General features: G+C 34.5%; 1 protein-coding gene across 2 annotated transcripts in view; it reads right to left on the reverse strand.

The window, feature by feature from the left end:
* The window catches only part of DYNC2H1 (dynein cytoplasmic 2 heavy chain 1), a 143,720-nt gene that overhangs the window by 51,651 nt on the left and 76,740 nt on the right, over positions 1–15,329 (reverse strand). For both annotated transcript variants that reach the window (XM_071434190.1, XM_071434189.1), the window contains exons 75-81: positions 14,443–14,515; positions 11,642–11,802; positions 9,639–9,764; positions 6,513–6,623; positions 4,835–4,990; positions 2,809–2,884; positions 1,128–1,339 (exon numbers count right to left, since the gene is read on the reverse strand). In XM_071434190.1, the coding sequence (XP_071290291.1) occupies positions 1,128–1,339; positions 2,809–2,884; positions 4,835–4,990; positions 6,513–6,623; positions 9,639–9,764; positions 11,642–11,802; positions 14,443–14,515 (915 nt within the window). The remainder of the gene's footprint in view (positions 1–1,127; positions 1,340–2,808; positions 2,885–4,834; positions 4,991–6,512; positions 6,624–9,638; positions 9,765–11,641; positions 11,803–14,442; positions 14,516–15,329) is intronic.

Raw genomic sequence — 15,329 nt, forward strand, 5'->3', positions numbered from 1 at the left:
TTGGACATCTCTTTTATTGTGATTTAAAGTCAAAAATGTTTAAAATCTGAAAGTCTGGCTACACCCTGTTGCTTATGTGCCACGTGCATTTTGTCTTTGCTTGCAGGAGCACGTGCTGGATGTGCACAATGCACTTTAACATGGAATCTCACTTCAGAGATAACAAGAGTAGCAGAACTCTACACCAGACACTGAGGAAATACTACTTGAAGACACAGAACCATAAATTCCTACATACATAACCTATAAGATATTGAGAGATATTAAATGCTGTTCAGGCTAGAAAAAAAGATTCGTCTTCTTGACCATATTATATACAAGAACAGAGACCAGCCTGGTTTGTTTATCCCTTCTGTTTTTATGATATTAACTCAGCAATCTATAGAAAATAAAAAATAATGGTCATAATAAAGTAGTAAAAAAAACCCAAACCAAACCTGACCAGTCAGAATCCAGGTAAAGAATGTAAAATCACAGCAATTTACTTTAACTGAGATAATACTATTTATATTTGTTCATATTAGAGGTCTAGTCTGGAGTCCTCCATTAAATGCAAGTGAATCCTAATCGCAGTAACAAAAATAATTATAATTATATTGTGAAAGGACAGGGGGACATCAGTTGTTTAGACTGTCGAATTCCTTCTCTTTTACACTAGAGAAATACTGAAGGAGAATCAGAATCCATATTTATCACCAAATAAAATGTCATATACCCTCCATGGCCTCTCAACAGATTTCAGAACGTTGATACATTCTGGAAGCAAGAAGGTATTATTCAGATTTTCCTGTTTCATCCAGAAGTTGTAGGAATATTTAGCAGTCTTTAAAAAATACTTTTATGTTAATATACTAATTATATAAAAACATAATTATATCTTTGTCATAAATTAACCCAATTTCTTTTACACAACTCTTCATAGCTAGGCTGCTCTGCACCACAGTCCAATCAGATACCATAAAAAAGAGGAGTAAACTGACAGAGTTAATGCTCCACACAAAAGAGATACTTTTCTGAAGAAACAGATGTATCCTTGTGATTGTTACTTGGGTTTTCTTTGTGGAAATATTTCAAGAATAATTACTGAAAAAGAATTATTTTTTAGGTGATAGAAGATATGTACCTACCAAAATACTGCAGGAGTTTGGTAAAGAGATGGAACATGGGAAAGTACTCATCTTCTTGCCTCTGGTATTTAAACTTCCAATGATTCGTGAATTGAAAAGCTGCTCCAAGTAGGACCGAAGAACTCTCATATCAAAGTAATTATCTACACGACCTCCATAAATTGCATTTTCAAACAAGCCATGAACAAATTCCCACTGAAAATCTTTGGAACCTACGAATTAATTAATTAGTATTAGTTTTGTATCATTGAATAGCATTGCATTGTAAGCATTTCTTCTTGTCACTGCAGTTCTTCAGGGTAATAAGAACAGATGAACACATCAAATAATTAATTTTTTTTAATCGTTCTTCTATATGACCAAATAGTAAAAGCTGCAGGAACTTGAAAGAGTTTGTAAATATCTGACATAGAAAAAATGAATACTTAGTGTGTTGCAAATGAAATATTAGAAATTTTGCTTTAGACTTGAAGTGCTTTTTGAACTAACTGGTTATATGCATTTCAGAAATTATGCTATTAAAATTTTGATTTTGTGTTTCTTTGTCGTAAATAAAATTTTATACACTATTTTCTACCACAGTACCATCTGATCTCATAAAATAAACTGACTGATTAAACCAAAAGCAGATCATGCTCCAAATAGGTAAGATTACTGGAAATGTCATCTTTCAAACACAAAGAGGTCCAAGATAGATACTCTGCAAATCATTATGAATCACAACATAGCAAATAAATTAAAGCATGTTAATAATAATTTCCTGGTCAGGTTGACGTTGCATTAGATTACTCTGATCCAGACATATCCCATAAGTTCGAAGAAGTTATTTTTCCTCCATTCTATCATTGTTGTGCAAAATAACTACATGGCACAATGATCTACTTGTACCCTACAGCTTTCATGTGCAGGTGAAACTTCATCAGAAAGGCACTCCCTAAAGTCCTTGAAAGGGGGAAGTGGCAATTACTGTAAGTGGGGTTTACTGGTGGTAACTGTTGTTTCCTAATGCTTCAATCATTCCCTCATAAGAAAATATATTTTCACAGTCATAATTAATGATTATCATTGACAGTTTATGATTCAATCTCTTTACCTCTCTGTGTGGTTCAAGTCTGCACAACTAAAGTCTGATTTTAGAAGTACTAACCATCCACAAATCCCATCTAAGTCAACAATCACAAATTATCTCTACATATCAGTTCCTAACTTTACTTTGAAATTGTACACAATGCAAGGAGTTAAAAAAATGCCTTTACCACATTAACTAATATTAGAAATTCCTACACTGGTTAACAGAACAATGAAGTGGGATCTATCTGATACTGAGTTTCAATATGAAGAACTCTTTCATATTCAATTCACAGTCAATTCATTTACTAAATATTTAGGTGAACTCACACTGAGAAGGAATGGACATGCAAGAATTCATCTCACAGGCAGCCCTGTATTTCCTATTTCTTCCTCTGGACTCAAGAAGCTGAGCAGCATACTCCCTGGGCACCAAGAATTATTGGTTTGCCCAATCACCCAAAAAATGGATTTATGATTCACTCTGTTTTACTAGTTTTGCTTACTGATGATGAGCTGTACAGCATCTCCACTTTTATATGAGTGTTATAGAAAGATAAAGCTCCTCATGCAACATCCCTACTAATGGGACTTTCCTTAAGAAGTGACTTACCTTCAAAGAGTCCATCAATAATGTCAAAACCAGCACGGAGATCAGACAAAGAAAATTCATAAAACTTGGTCCAACCCTATCATAAAAAGAAACCCAAAGAATTTAATTAGTGATCATTTAATCAAGGATGATAATGAAGTAAAATACCAGTGTCATGTGGTCACTGAATGCTGTATAATACTTAAGGAAAAAAAAAAAGAAACAACCTGTGTCCTCTAAAGTGCATTTTTTGAAAGATACAATAGCAGTAGTATAAAAAAAATTCAGTTGTAACAGTGCATTTAATTTTATATACTTACAAAAACCAGAATCCATTGAGTATGGAAAATATAAACTTAAGGTTATTTTATTTCCTGTCAATATTTACTTCAACTAAAACTTGCTGACATCTGAGACTAGATCATGCATTGAATTACAATTTTTTATTTCTGAGGGCCTTTTTGTATTTCAACATACAGACAGGATTTTCATTAATAGAACTGATTCTTCAAATACAGTCGTTAAAATACTCCCATCACCTTACTCCTTAATTCATGTCACTTATTGTCTGACAAAAAAATTATTAATTACTGCTACTATTACTATAAAAATGCTGACCACAATATATATTTCAATCATTTGCAGTTTGTACCTCCTTTTTGTTCTTGGGGCATTTGTTTTTATGTAGCAGGAATGCATACTGTGTATGCAATTCTCACAAAAAGCTTTCAGTGTAAATGGAGAAGTGTAAATAAACACTGACATATGAGAAATCATTTAGGAAATCCAAATTTCAATGGTATATCCTGTCGCTCTATCTTTTTACAGAGTATTTTGCAGATGGATGATAGCATAGCAACACTGCACATGATTCATGATGAGAAATGCAAATGTGTCAGCAACATGCACATGGTCCAGTGAGATGAATACAGCCTGAGGTCAAGACTGCAGCTGTTCCCCAGGCCACAAAAAACTATCCACCAGCCACCCTGAAGGTCATATTCTGGAAAGATGCTCCTAACAGTACTATGTTGGGGTCTTAAGACAGATCTGTACATGAACCCAAAACAACTCAAATTCATTATAAAATGCAAGAGCTTCTACCTGAGATTAGCTACTGTCCATCAATGTTAATACAAAATAATTCTGAAATAAAAACCCATCACTGTATACACATTTGTGCAGCTGAATTAAAGAGAGCACCAATCTTATCTTGTGTTACTTAAAAAACTGGTGCCAAATGAACATGATTTTGAACAAGAACAAAGGAGCATTCATTCAGTTTACCGCTTTAATTATTTTCACCTACTGTACTTCTTGAACATCATATTCAAAAGCCTTTTTGGTTGCAACAGGCAAACAACCTCAAATAAATCACAAAGTCAAAACCAGCAAAAAACTCCCAAACTTTCCAGACTATGCCAGATCAAATCCTTCAGATGACAAAGTAATTTCATATCTAGTCTATACAGAAGAAAACAAATAAGACATAAAGTAGTTTGCTGTTTGGTGTTTATTTTGGTCTGCTTAATTTAAGCATCTTGCAGCCAGAAAAAATGTTCACTTAATCAAAAATTTAGCTAAGGCAAAAGTGCATCTCTGAAAATCATTATAATCCTTGCAAGAAATTAATCATCTCCCTTGTTCTTCCTTCTCCTTGAAGGAGTTAGTATGAAGAAATTATAGACAATGTCATCTCCTCCTTCCCTCTAGTCTCTCTTTTCATTCAACTGTGTTTCCATAATATTTTTGCCTGTCCCAAGCAAACAGGATTCACAGAATCTTTTCCACACTTCTGTAGCAGTATCACTTAGTTCATGAATCACAAAATAACCCCATGGAGGCAGAAGCAATTTTCAGAGGGACAGGAACTGAGGTTATCAGGATCTTATTTTGCAATGAATTAAGAGACAATAAAAGCAGCAGAAATATACAAGTTCATCTTATTTCTGAATATGACCCAACATATACGTGATGAAAAATACTTCTAAGTATAAAAGCTAATAAATAGGGCAAATTTTTTACAATATAGCAAATAAATTACTACCTGAGGGATATAATTTCTCCTTTCTTGGCATACAGCATGAAACCATGCTAAACAGAAGAGAGAATGTGCTCTAGACAAATTTCCCTTTTTGTTGATTTGTTCTGGTGTCCAAGATTCATAAGTTCGCAAGAGATTTTTTTTGAGGCCTGGAGGTGCCTGCATTGGAAGGAAAAACACTGTTCAAGACAGAAAACCTGGTATTTTTATGTGCTATTTTCTTAGATTATAACCTGGAATTTGTAACTTAATGAAATGACAAAAGTTTGTAATAAATGGCCTAAAACCAAAATGATTCTATAGTGAAAATAGCCATACTGAAGGAAATGGTAACCAGGACCAACTTATAGGACTGTACTACACTAAAATAACTTAGTGGTAGGTAATGTTCACAAGCACTAGAAATAACTGCATTTAAGGTGTAGGCAATAGCCAAAATCAAAGTGCTTAAAAGTAAAAACCACTGAATACTCAGCAATTCTCAAATTATTTACAAGTCTGAAGACAAACATGAATTTCAAAGATATTGAAACTACAATTTTGTATTTCTAAAAATATTTGGTTTTTGTTGTTCTTTCTTTCTTTTGAAAAATGGCTTTTAGTGTTTCCATAAATTACCATTGTTGCTTCTGACAAATAATTGCAAAATATTGTAGTAAATTGACTTTTTTTAATATCTGTATCTTCACTGGTAACATTTTACATACATTAGAACATACTACAATCATACAATAATCAAATACCATTTGCAAAGTCATTGCCTATCATGTAGGTAACAAAATATTAACTGCAATTGGAAAGGGAAAAAAATTATTTAGAATATTGCATATGTGCAAAGTTCCAACTATTCCAAAGATAGTGAAATGACTAACACAGTACTGCAGTTTCTGCACCATTGAAGACCTCAATATAAGCAAGAAGGTACTGCAAAAACTTTAAAATACCTGCAGTAAATGTAAAAGTGTAACTATTTCATATTCAATAAAGTCAGCAACATTGGACTCTTAAAGGTCAAGGTTTCCTGGATTAGCTGCAGGCAAAATCTCCAGACTCCATTATCAATGGAAGACTTAAAAGCACTCCTACTAATGATTTCCATTTTGGACATCACTGCTTAAGTGCATTCATGATTAGACTACTTTCCAATCAGTTGGAGGAACACAGTCCCAGTTATTCCTTAAACTGAGCCATTTCAAATGCAAAGCTCTCAATTTTGAGAAAAGGCTTTTAACTGTATGTTGGGCTGTATGGAAGGAGAGCCAGTTTTTGTTGAAAGAGTCCAGTGACTATAAAGCTCTAAGGCCAAGAAGGAAAATAAGGAAGAGAAAGTGGGATTCTGTGATCTTCAGATGAGGCTATTCATCAAGGAGAAATTCCTTGTTTTCCATCCCTGTAACAACACTTGAGTAGATTTTTAAGAAAAAGTGATTAAACGCACAAAATAATCTGGAGCACAAAACAGAACAACTAGTTTTCTGATGTAAACTTATTTTCAGTTCATACTTTCATTTGAAAAAGCATCTAGGAAAAAATAATCTTTCAAGGTAAACTCGTATTTTTTGTATTACATGTAATTGAAGTATAAGGTAAAACCATTTATACTATCTAAATATATAGCTTGTTATACATCAAGGTGCATTCAATGTAAGAATCTAATAAAAGCTTTCCAGACAGATCTTACTTCATAAGTTATTTTCAGACTTGATTGAAGCAAAATCGGAGTAAACTTTGGATGAACTTCTGTAGTAAGCCAAAGACGAAAGTTTGGTTGAGGATGTAATGTATTCAGTTCCTAATAAAGAGATGTTATATATTGAAATAGGCACTGAGGTGATTGGGGTTTTTTATACATAGAATAGTATTTACAAAATTATAATATCCTGGATTAGAAAGTTAGGTTTATTTAAAAAATCGACAGTTGCTTATACATATAAGGTTATAGTTCAATATGTGTTGCCTCCACACATTCTATATCATTGCTGTGCTCAAATCTGAAGTTCATTCTAGCTGTGTCAAAATATTTGCACCTTTCTCTTAGATACTAAATTCAGGACATAAAAATATAGAGCAGTTCTTTACTTCTTTTAAGTACAATAACACCAGAAGGCTACATCAAAAATGATGAAGGCTTGCAATGTGGGCTGCATATCAACAACAGATCTAAATGACTTTCAACACCAGTATAGCTATATTAATTTCTTTTTCTTCAAGTATTTGTTGCATGAATCCTTCATGTATCATGATTCACAGAAAACTGAAGATTGGAAAATTGAGTTCTAAGAGAAATACTGTCAAAAGTTATTTCAAATATAAAGGCTTCACAAAAATATATAATTATTGAATATATGGAAACACACTGCTGGTGCTTTATGCTCAGTTGAAACCCACACATTTGTCATCAAAGACACCAAAGTTGCCTGACTAGTGGTTTCAGAACAAAGTCAAGAATTTTGTGTATGTGTCTTGGAAGAAATTTAGCTCAGAAACTTCTTGAAAGACTTTCTCACAAGCCATTCATTCTGATAATCTCTAGACCGTAATTATTATCATTTTGTTTTCAGTGTTTTTAGAAAAGAAAATAATCTGAAAAACTGTTACTTGTTCAGCTATTTAAGTAAAATGACAACTGTAAGCAGTACATAATATAATGGAATTGTGAAGCTTGGAAGGAACCACCAGAGACTTCCTAGTCCAACTCTGCGCTCAGAGCAGAGCCAGATACAAGTTGCCCAGACCTGTAGCCAGTCAGGTTTTCAGAATCTCCAAGGATGGAGACTCAGTAGCTTCTCTAGGCAACTTGTTCCAGTGTTTGACCACCCTCACACTAAAATAAGTTTTATCATATATTTAAATAGTATTTCCTGTATTTTAGTTTATGCCCATGGCCTCTTGTCTTGTCGTGGGATACCACTGAAAAGTGTCTGACTCAGTCTCCTTTATCCTTTCCCATCAGCCAATACACAAAATTCTAAGATTCCCTCGGAGGCTTCTCTTTCCCAGGCTGAACAGACACAGTTCCCTCAGTTTCTCTTTGTATGATACATGCTCCAGTTCCTTCATCACCTTTGCAGCCTTTTACTGAACTGGTTCCAGTATGCCCATGTCTGTCTTGCACTGGCTAGCCCAGTAGTGGACACAGAACTCCAGTGTCTGAGGGGAAACACCAGTGCTGAGGGGAAGGACGACCTCCCTCCACCTGCAGACAACATTATCTAAAACAGCCCAGGATGCCAGTGATCTTTGCTGCAAAGTCATTTTGCTGGCTCATGGTCCCCTTCTTACCCACCAGGACTCCCAGACCTTTTCTACCAAGCTTTTTTTCAGCCAGTTTGTCCCCACACTGTTTGGGTGGCTGGAGTTACTTTTTCTCATGGGAAGCACTTGCCATTTCCCTTTGCTGACCTTCACAAGGTTCTTGTCAGCCTACTTCTCCAGTCTATCAAGGTCCTTTTGAATGAAAGTACACTCATCTGTTACATCAGTCATTTCCCTCAGGTTTTTTATCATCTCTGCTTGCTGAGGATGCACTTTGTTCCATTATTCACCTCATTAATTAGGATGTTAAACAATGTTGGTCACAGTATCAATGCCTAGAGCACAATGCTGATGACTGGCTCCAACTGGATTTTTTAATGCTGAAAGTAACACTTTGAGTAACACAATTAGGCCAGTTTTCAATCTACCTCACTGTGGTACACTTGGGTCCACATTCAAAGACTGTGAGAACTGAATTTCTGTACCTGGATGGAACTGACTTATGAATATGCAGCAGTCTCTTGAGAGGATGTTCAAATGTAAGAATTACATAGCCTCACACTTGCTAATGGTATGCAAAACAGGCAAGGGGATGTGCAGAGTCAAACATCAGCAGATCTTAGTATATATTAAGCTCAGCAAGAAGTTTAACACATTCAGTATTACGTTCATGTGGAAAGAATAAGACCCTCCTGACACGTATCTCCATATTTTAATACTTGCAAGAACTGAAATTCTGTATTCAGCAAGGAGCTTACAAACATTTCATTACTGTTGACTGTCTTGTTCAGACTACATGACAAACACATCAGTGTTATCTTGCTTTGCCTTTCCATTTTTTCAGAATGGATTATAGGAATGCTGAAGGTACATGCCACATGTTTACTGTGAGACAAATGACAGACTCCAAGCTCATGCCCATGGACAATGCTTTAGAAAAATCATTGAAAACTGGAAAATTAAGACTGTAGTAACTGTTGAAGGAATTCCATTATTTTCTTCTGAATTTGTTTTGAGGATTTCATGGTGATGTTCATGAAAAGTATATCATGTAAAATCAATTTTAATTAGCAAGTTAGTGATTTTATATGCCAAAAGTGCATGTTTCTATAAAATATGAGACATTTAAATTTCAAATTAGCAAAAACCTCCTAGTGACTCAGCCTGAGTCTGCACTTCATAAAAAAAAAAAACTACTTAAAAGAAAGTCCTAGAACTAAGGGGGGGAAAATTAAATTCAAGCATACATAGATTCATAGTTCATGAAAAAACATGGATAGTATCCCATAAAATACCAGAAGTCCTAACTGGAGCATTTGGTCACTCACTGTGGTAGAAATACTGTAAATTGTACAAAAATTAAAGCACTCACACAAAAAAGGGAACTGCTTAGATCTGAAGCAGTTCACCTTATTCACAACTGAGAAAACCACAAAAGTACATTTTTAAACTGCAATTTTAAACATCACCATAGAAATGCCTGAAATGCTTCTAAAAGGTTGCATACTAATTTTGTCTGGTTTCCCGTATTGTCTTCTCTATTCACCCTCACCTTCTCCAATACAGGAAGCCAAGATGTAACGAGATGCAGGTTCTTCAAACACAGCCATTCTCCATTCTGAGCACATTCTCTTAAAGTTTGAATAGCCAGGTCAGCTTGGCCCTGGCCCATGGCAATCTGAAATGACAGACACAGTTGTATCAAGAATCGCTCATACCTCATTTAAGTTAAATACAAAATCGTGTTTTCAAGTTAGGAATACATACGTTAAAAAAGAGAGTACTAAAGACAACCAGAATTTTCTCTAATGTGATAGGTTACTAAAGTAGGGAAAAGATTAAGGAAAACAAGTATTTCTTTGCACCTTATCTAGCCAGTTTCTGTACAAACAACATTACCTAGTCTTTTAATGGAAAAAAACATACATCACTTGGTGACAGTGATTATATTCTCTGGGAAGTCAAAAAGTAATTTAAATAATAATGACTAAGGTGCATTACTGCAGAACTGCAAATATAAGAGAGAAATGAGAACTAAGTTTCTTTTGACTAGAAGTTAGGAGTACTTCCTATGAAGAGAAATACTCAGTTTTGCTGAGATGTATGAATAGTTTAACATATACTCCATTCTTCACTTTTTATAGTACCATATTAGTTTTACCTTGCAATCTATTTGGGAGATAAAGATAACAAAAAACCCTGAACCAAACAAGTTGAAAATAAAGAGGTTTCAGCCAATGTGAAAGGTCTTGTCTTGGTATTATGATTCTCTGACTAAGTAGAACTGTCCATAGTATCTTAAAATAATTGAAAATAGCCAAAAGAAGACAGCTGAAAGTCACTAACAATATAGTAGCAGATGGTACAAATTTAGCACTCTTTTCTTTATCCCATGTGAGAAATTTATCAGCAGAGAAAAGATTCTATCTTTTATGTTCTATTCAAATTACATGAGAAAGTGTAGGAAAAAAACCCAAAAAATATTCTCATTAGTGTTACAACTTTCAAGTGATTTAACTTTGAGTCCTGATCCTTAACTGAATACCATACTATGCTGCATTTTGAAAGTCCAACATATAAAGGATATTTAGAGATAAACATGAAAATCCATGTGGCAGAGTAAGAAATATGCATTCTGCAATGTTCACAGCTAGATAAGATAACAGTAGGATCTAAATATTTACAGTATGATGGGAAAAATATATTATACCAGTTTATGTTCCAGGAAAGGAACAATTTCAAGGACAATTTAAAAGCAACATTAAACTCGACATTTTCCATTTCTATGCTAACCAGTTATCAGCTAGATAAAACTTCCCTCCCCTTAATATGTCAAATGACAGAAGGAAATAATATTTTTGAGAAAGTTATAAAGCATATTGGTACTGTGCATTGGGAATATTAGGAAACCACTTGATTCATATAATAATTTTAATTGGAATGGATCCTGGAAGCTATCTAGTCCAATCTCCTGCTCAAAGTAGGGCCAGGTATGAAAGATTAAATCAGGAGCTAAGGGCTTTGTCCAGTGGATTCCTGCAAACCTTCAAGGATGTAAAATATCTCAAAATATTTTACAGAATTTCATGAAATACCTAAGTATTCACAAACACTGAAGACCCAATTTGTGTTTTGTATCGAAGAAAGAAATGTGCAAATCCTATAAGCAGAGGAGATTATGAAGTCTAGTTTTTAGTGGGTTTTGTTTTTTTCAGTTACTCCACACCAAAAAAGATAATGCTGCAGCACGTATAACAATTCTCAGCCTCTTTTGTTCTTTTCCATCCATCTTCTCATTTTTCCCTTCTCCACACTGGAGGAATGTCTCTTATTTGGATTCTGCTTTTGAGAGCATGACTAATGTGTGTCTCTTCTCCAGCCCATTTTGCCAGTGGAATGAGAAGTTAGTGTCAAGACAGGTGGGAACAACAAAACACCACAGACACCAAACTATGATTTTACTAACTAACTTTCTTGGAAAACAAAGTAAAACAGATATTACTACAAATTTTTACACATTGTGGGCTTTAATCACCACACTTATCTAAGACTGACCTGATGGTAGCACTCAGTATTTCTTTCAACACTGGCAAGTTCCTGTAATTCTTGAGAAGGATCAGCACCAGGAGAAATTATTATCAGGATGGGTTCAATTTCCAGTGTCTCTTTATACAGACGTTTCATATTCAGAGGTGATGGAGATAATTCTTTTATTCCTATAATTAGAATTAGAATTATTATGGAAATAAAGTGACTATACATGATGGAGTGCTTCATTATCCACTCAAGAGTTCATCTGGCTGTCAAGAGTTCTGTTCATGAGGCACCATAAAACCAGTTTTAAAATGAAGAAAATATCCTTACAACATGCAGGTAGGTATAAGGCACCCCATATTGAGAAGAAAAATATTTCTGGATTTCCAGCTTGACAAATTGCAGTCTTCATTTAGAGTGTAGTTGTGAGGAAAACATACAAAGAGAGAGAAGTGGAGTGAGAAGCTATGCTATTTGCTAGAAGTCACTGCAGTGTGTATGTCCACATGCAGAACTTCTCTCTTTACTGCTTTGAGAGCCTTAACTATTTGGCTTACATGGTTCTTAGTACTATGATTACTTACAGCTATTATTTGTTTTAATATACAACTTAAATGTCTAGAATGTTGACCTAGTAGAGGCAAGGTATTTATACATGAGGCCAAAGATATATGTATAACTGTATCATAAATTAAATAGTGTTAACCACATATTTTCATGCATCTTTAGACCAGCATTTAACCAATATAGCATTGGGTGCAACAGGAAATCAGAACATACAGTAAGCCAGAAGAGTCCAAATCAGTGACATCTATGCCACAACTACTAAAAGATGCAATACACACTTCCTTGAGGATGCAATCTGTTTTCAGACTTGAGCACATATGACTATGTTGCACATAGAATAATGCCATATCATTTGTACCATAGAATCATGGAACAGTTTGTACTGGGACCTCAAAGATCATTTGGTTCCAATCCCCCACCATGGACAGGGCCACTTTCCACTAGACTGAGATGCTCAGAGCCCTGTCTAGCCTGGCCTTGAATGCTTACAGGGATGGGGTATCCACAACTTCTCCAGGAAATCTGTAGGGAGAAAATCTGCCTCCCTACTTTCACAGGAAAGCATTTCATTCTAATATCTAATCTAAATCTACTCTCTTTCAGTTTGAAGTTGTTCCCTCTTGTTCTGTTACGACATGCTTTCTTTTGAGCCCCTTTAAGTACTGGAAGGCTGTTACCATGGTGCATTTAGGTATAGCATTAAAAATAAAGAAATAAGCATGCATCAGGTGTTACAAAATACATTTGTAGAAAATTCTTCTGAACATTATCTTTAAAAGAAATTATTTTACTCTCTCTTCACCCATAAATTTCAAAATATAGGTAAAAGGTGAGAAAAGAAATAAAAGGTCTGGATAAAACAGAATTGAAAGGCTTTCTGTTAGGATATACAGCTCTTTTGGAATTCATTTTTTCTCACAGGAAAGCTGCCAAATGAGATTGGAAATTTAATGGCTTCCTTTAGAACTATGTGAAACAGTTTGTTTAAGTTGTTTCAGGGCAAGGACACTCAAAAAGACAAGGCAGAAAAAAACTATGAAAAAATATACAAGCATGACATTTTTTATTGGTTAGAAAGTGCTAGTCAGGATTTTGCCAATCTTACTGATACACATGAAAAATCTGTGGCTGATTTGTGGATAATTTACTGGTTTTGAAAACCCAGATGGAGTCAATGGTATTCTGCCTTCCTTGGTGAGGCCGTAGCTTCACTCATCAAAAACATTCCCTTGTGTGGCATTCCTCCAAGGAACTGGCCCCAACACAAGTAATTTATGTAATACATTAAGATTTGGAAGACAGTTGGCAAGCAAATAAATTTACTCTGCATTCAGTTCTCTGCAGGTTTTTGAGCCACACACACTGTAGATCACTCTTGTCATTTGAGTCCAGCAGGCAGGGACATTGTCAGCATGGGCCATGCCACCATGACCCACATACCCTCTCTATCTACTAATAATGTTTGACAGATAAGCTATGCCTTAATGCTGAAAATCCCAGTCTGGCTGACAGATATGGAGTCAATTTTGAGCAACAAATGATGTTCACAGACAGCATAAGGGAGTAAGATAAAGTGACTTTTAAAACTTACAGTGCTTACCCTGATGAGACACTCAAAACTGCTAAAAACTGAAGGAAGTTTTTTGTATGCTGTACTGCAATATTAAGACTATTTGGCATATAGGTTTCAAACATTGGATATAACAGATATGAGAGAGGAAATTGACTGACTAGAATAAATAGACAACAGTAGCATTGAACCACTCTAAATCATGTGTATTTTTAAACAGACAGTAAAGTATTACAGACCAAGAGCTCTACAAATATAACTGATATTAATGAAATAATATTTTAAGACTCAATTTATAAAATCACAAACCTAATGGTCTTTAAATGGTAAATTACATAAAATAATATTTATGGAAAATCTAAGTCTTAAGGAGAGTGCTGCAGTGTAAAACTTAGAGAAAACCAGTTATGTTCCTTTCTTGATTACTCCAGTGTTCAAGAATTAATTAAAAGAATTTGACAGATCTTTTTATTATATTTTCAATCACTGTGCAGAATAAACCAAACCATGTTAAAAGCACTTATAAGAATATTTTACAAGAACAAAATCAGCAAACCATTTACAGTATATTTTCATACACTAAAACTTAGGGATTCCATAAGAACTATAATATAAAAGAGGAACATAGGACAAAAAAACCTATTTAATTGTTGTGCAGAAATACCCTGGTAAAAGTTTAACTTACCTAGGGCTTTACATGCAAAAAGAGCCATGGCACTCTGTAGTCTGTCTGGTCTGACAGCCTGGACCACAAGTACCTTAAAATAAAATATATTCAGAGGAGATGAGTTATATATAGTGATAATTTAAAATGCAGCACTCTTATAAGAAGGATTAATTCTTTGAATTTATCTTCAGAACAAAGTTATTTTCTCTGAATATCTAGAGCTATCTAATCATTGCTTTCCAAGATAATCGACTGTAATTGTCCTTTTCTAAGTAGTTTGTTCTATCAATAGAATCAGAAGATAGATCTATACCCAATGTCCACTTGTAAGCTACAAACTTTTCTACAATATTTTGGAAGAAAAGTAGCTATGTGGGTAGCTAGAATGACAGAAAGCACACAGCTTTATACTAGCATCTAAATTCTGTGCACATATATAGGCAGCAATGTCCTACTTGGAATAGAAATATTTCTGGTTTCAGTTCAAACTAATTTATGAGTGGCATATCAATCTAATAATGTAGTTTCAATGTATTTCATAAACAGAAAATTCTTAATACTTTCTGTACAAGAAACAAGATGCACTGATCATTCCAGATTTACTTTCCTATAAATGCAGACATTTTCTGACAACACACTGCACACATAAGAAGTGGTCTTCAGCATTTCATTGAATGAAATATGACTCAGAAAAATTCCTTTCCAAAAGTGTTTATTCCTAAATTGCATCCATGCTATTTCAGAAATTTCCCTCCTCCACAAAAAACTCCAAATAGACAGTAGCTAAGAGCCAATCAACATGGAACTACATTGTCGAATACCCCATCATTCTCTGGATGTTTTCATATAAAGTAACTTCAAAAGAAAACCACAGCATAATTTGAAAGTAAGTAACAACATCTTTT

This window comes from Agelaius tricolor, unplaced genomic scaffold, assembly GCF_023055355.1.
Source record: "Agelaius tricolor isolate 1412-34295 unplaced genomic scaffold, bAgeTri1.0.p SCAF_9, whole genome shotgun sequence".
Lineage (NCBI taxonomy): Eukaryota > Metazoa > Chordata > Aves > Passeriformes > Icteridae > Agelaius > Agelaius tricolor.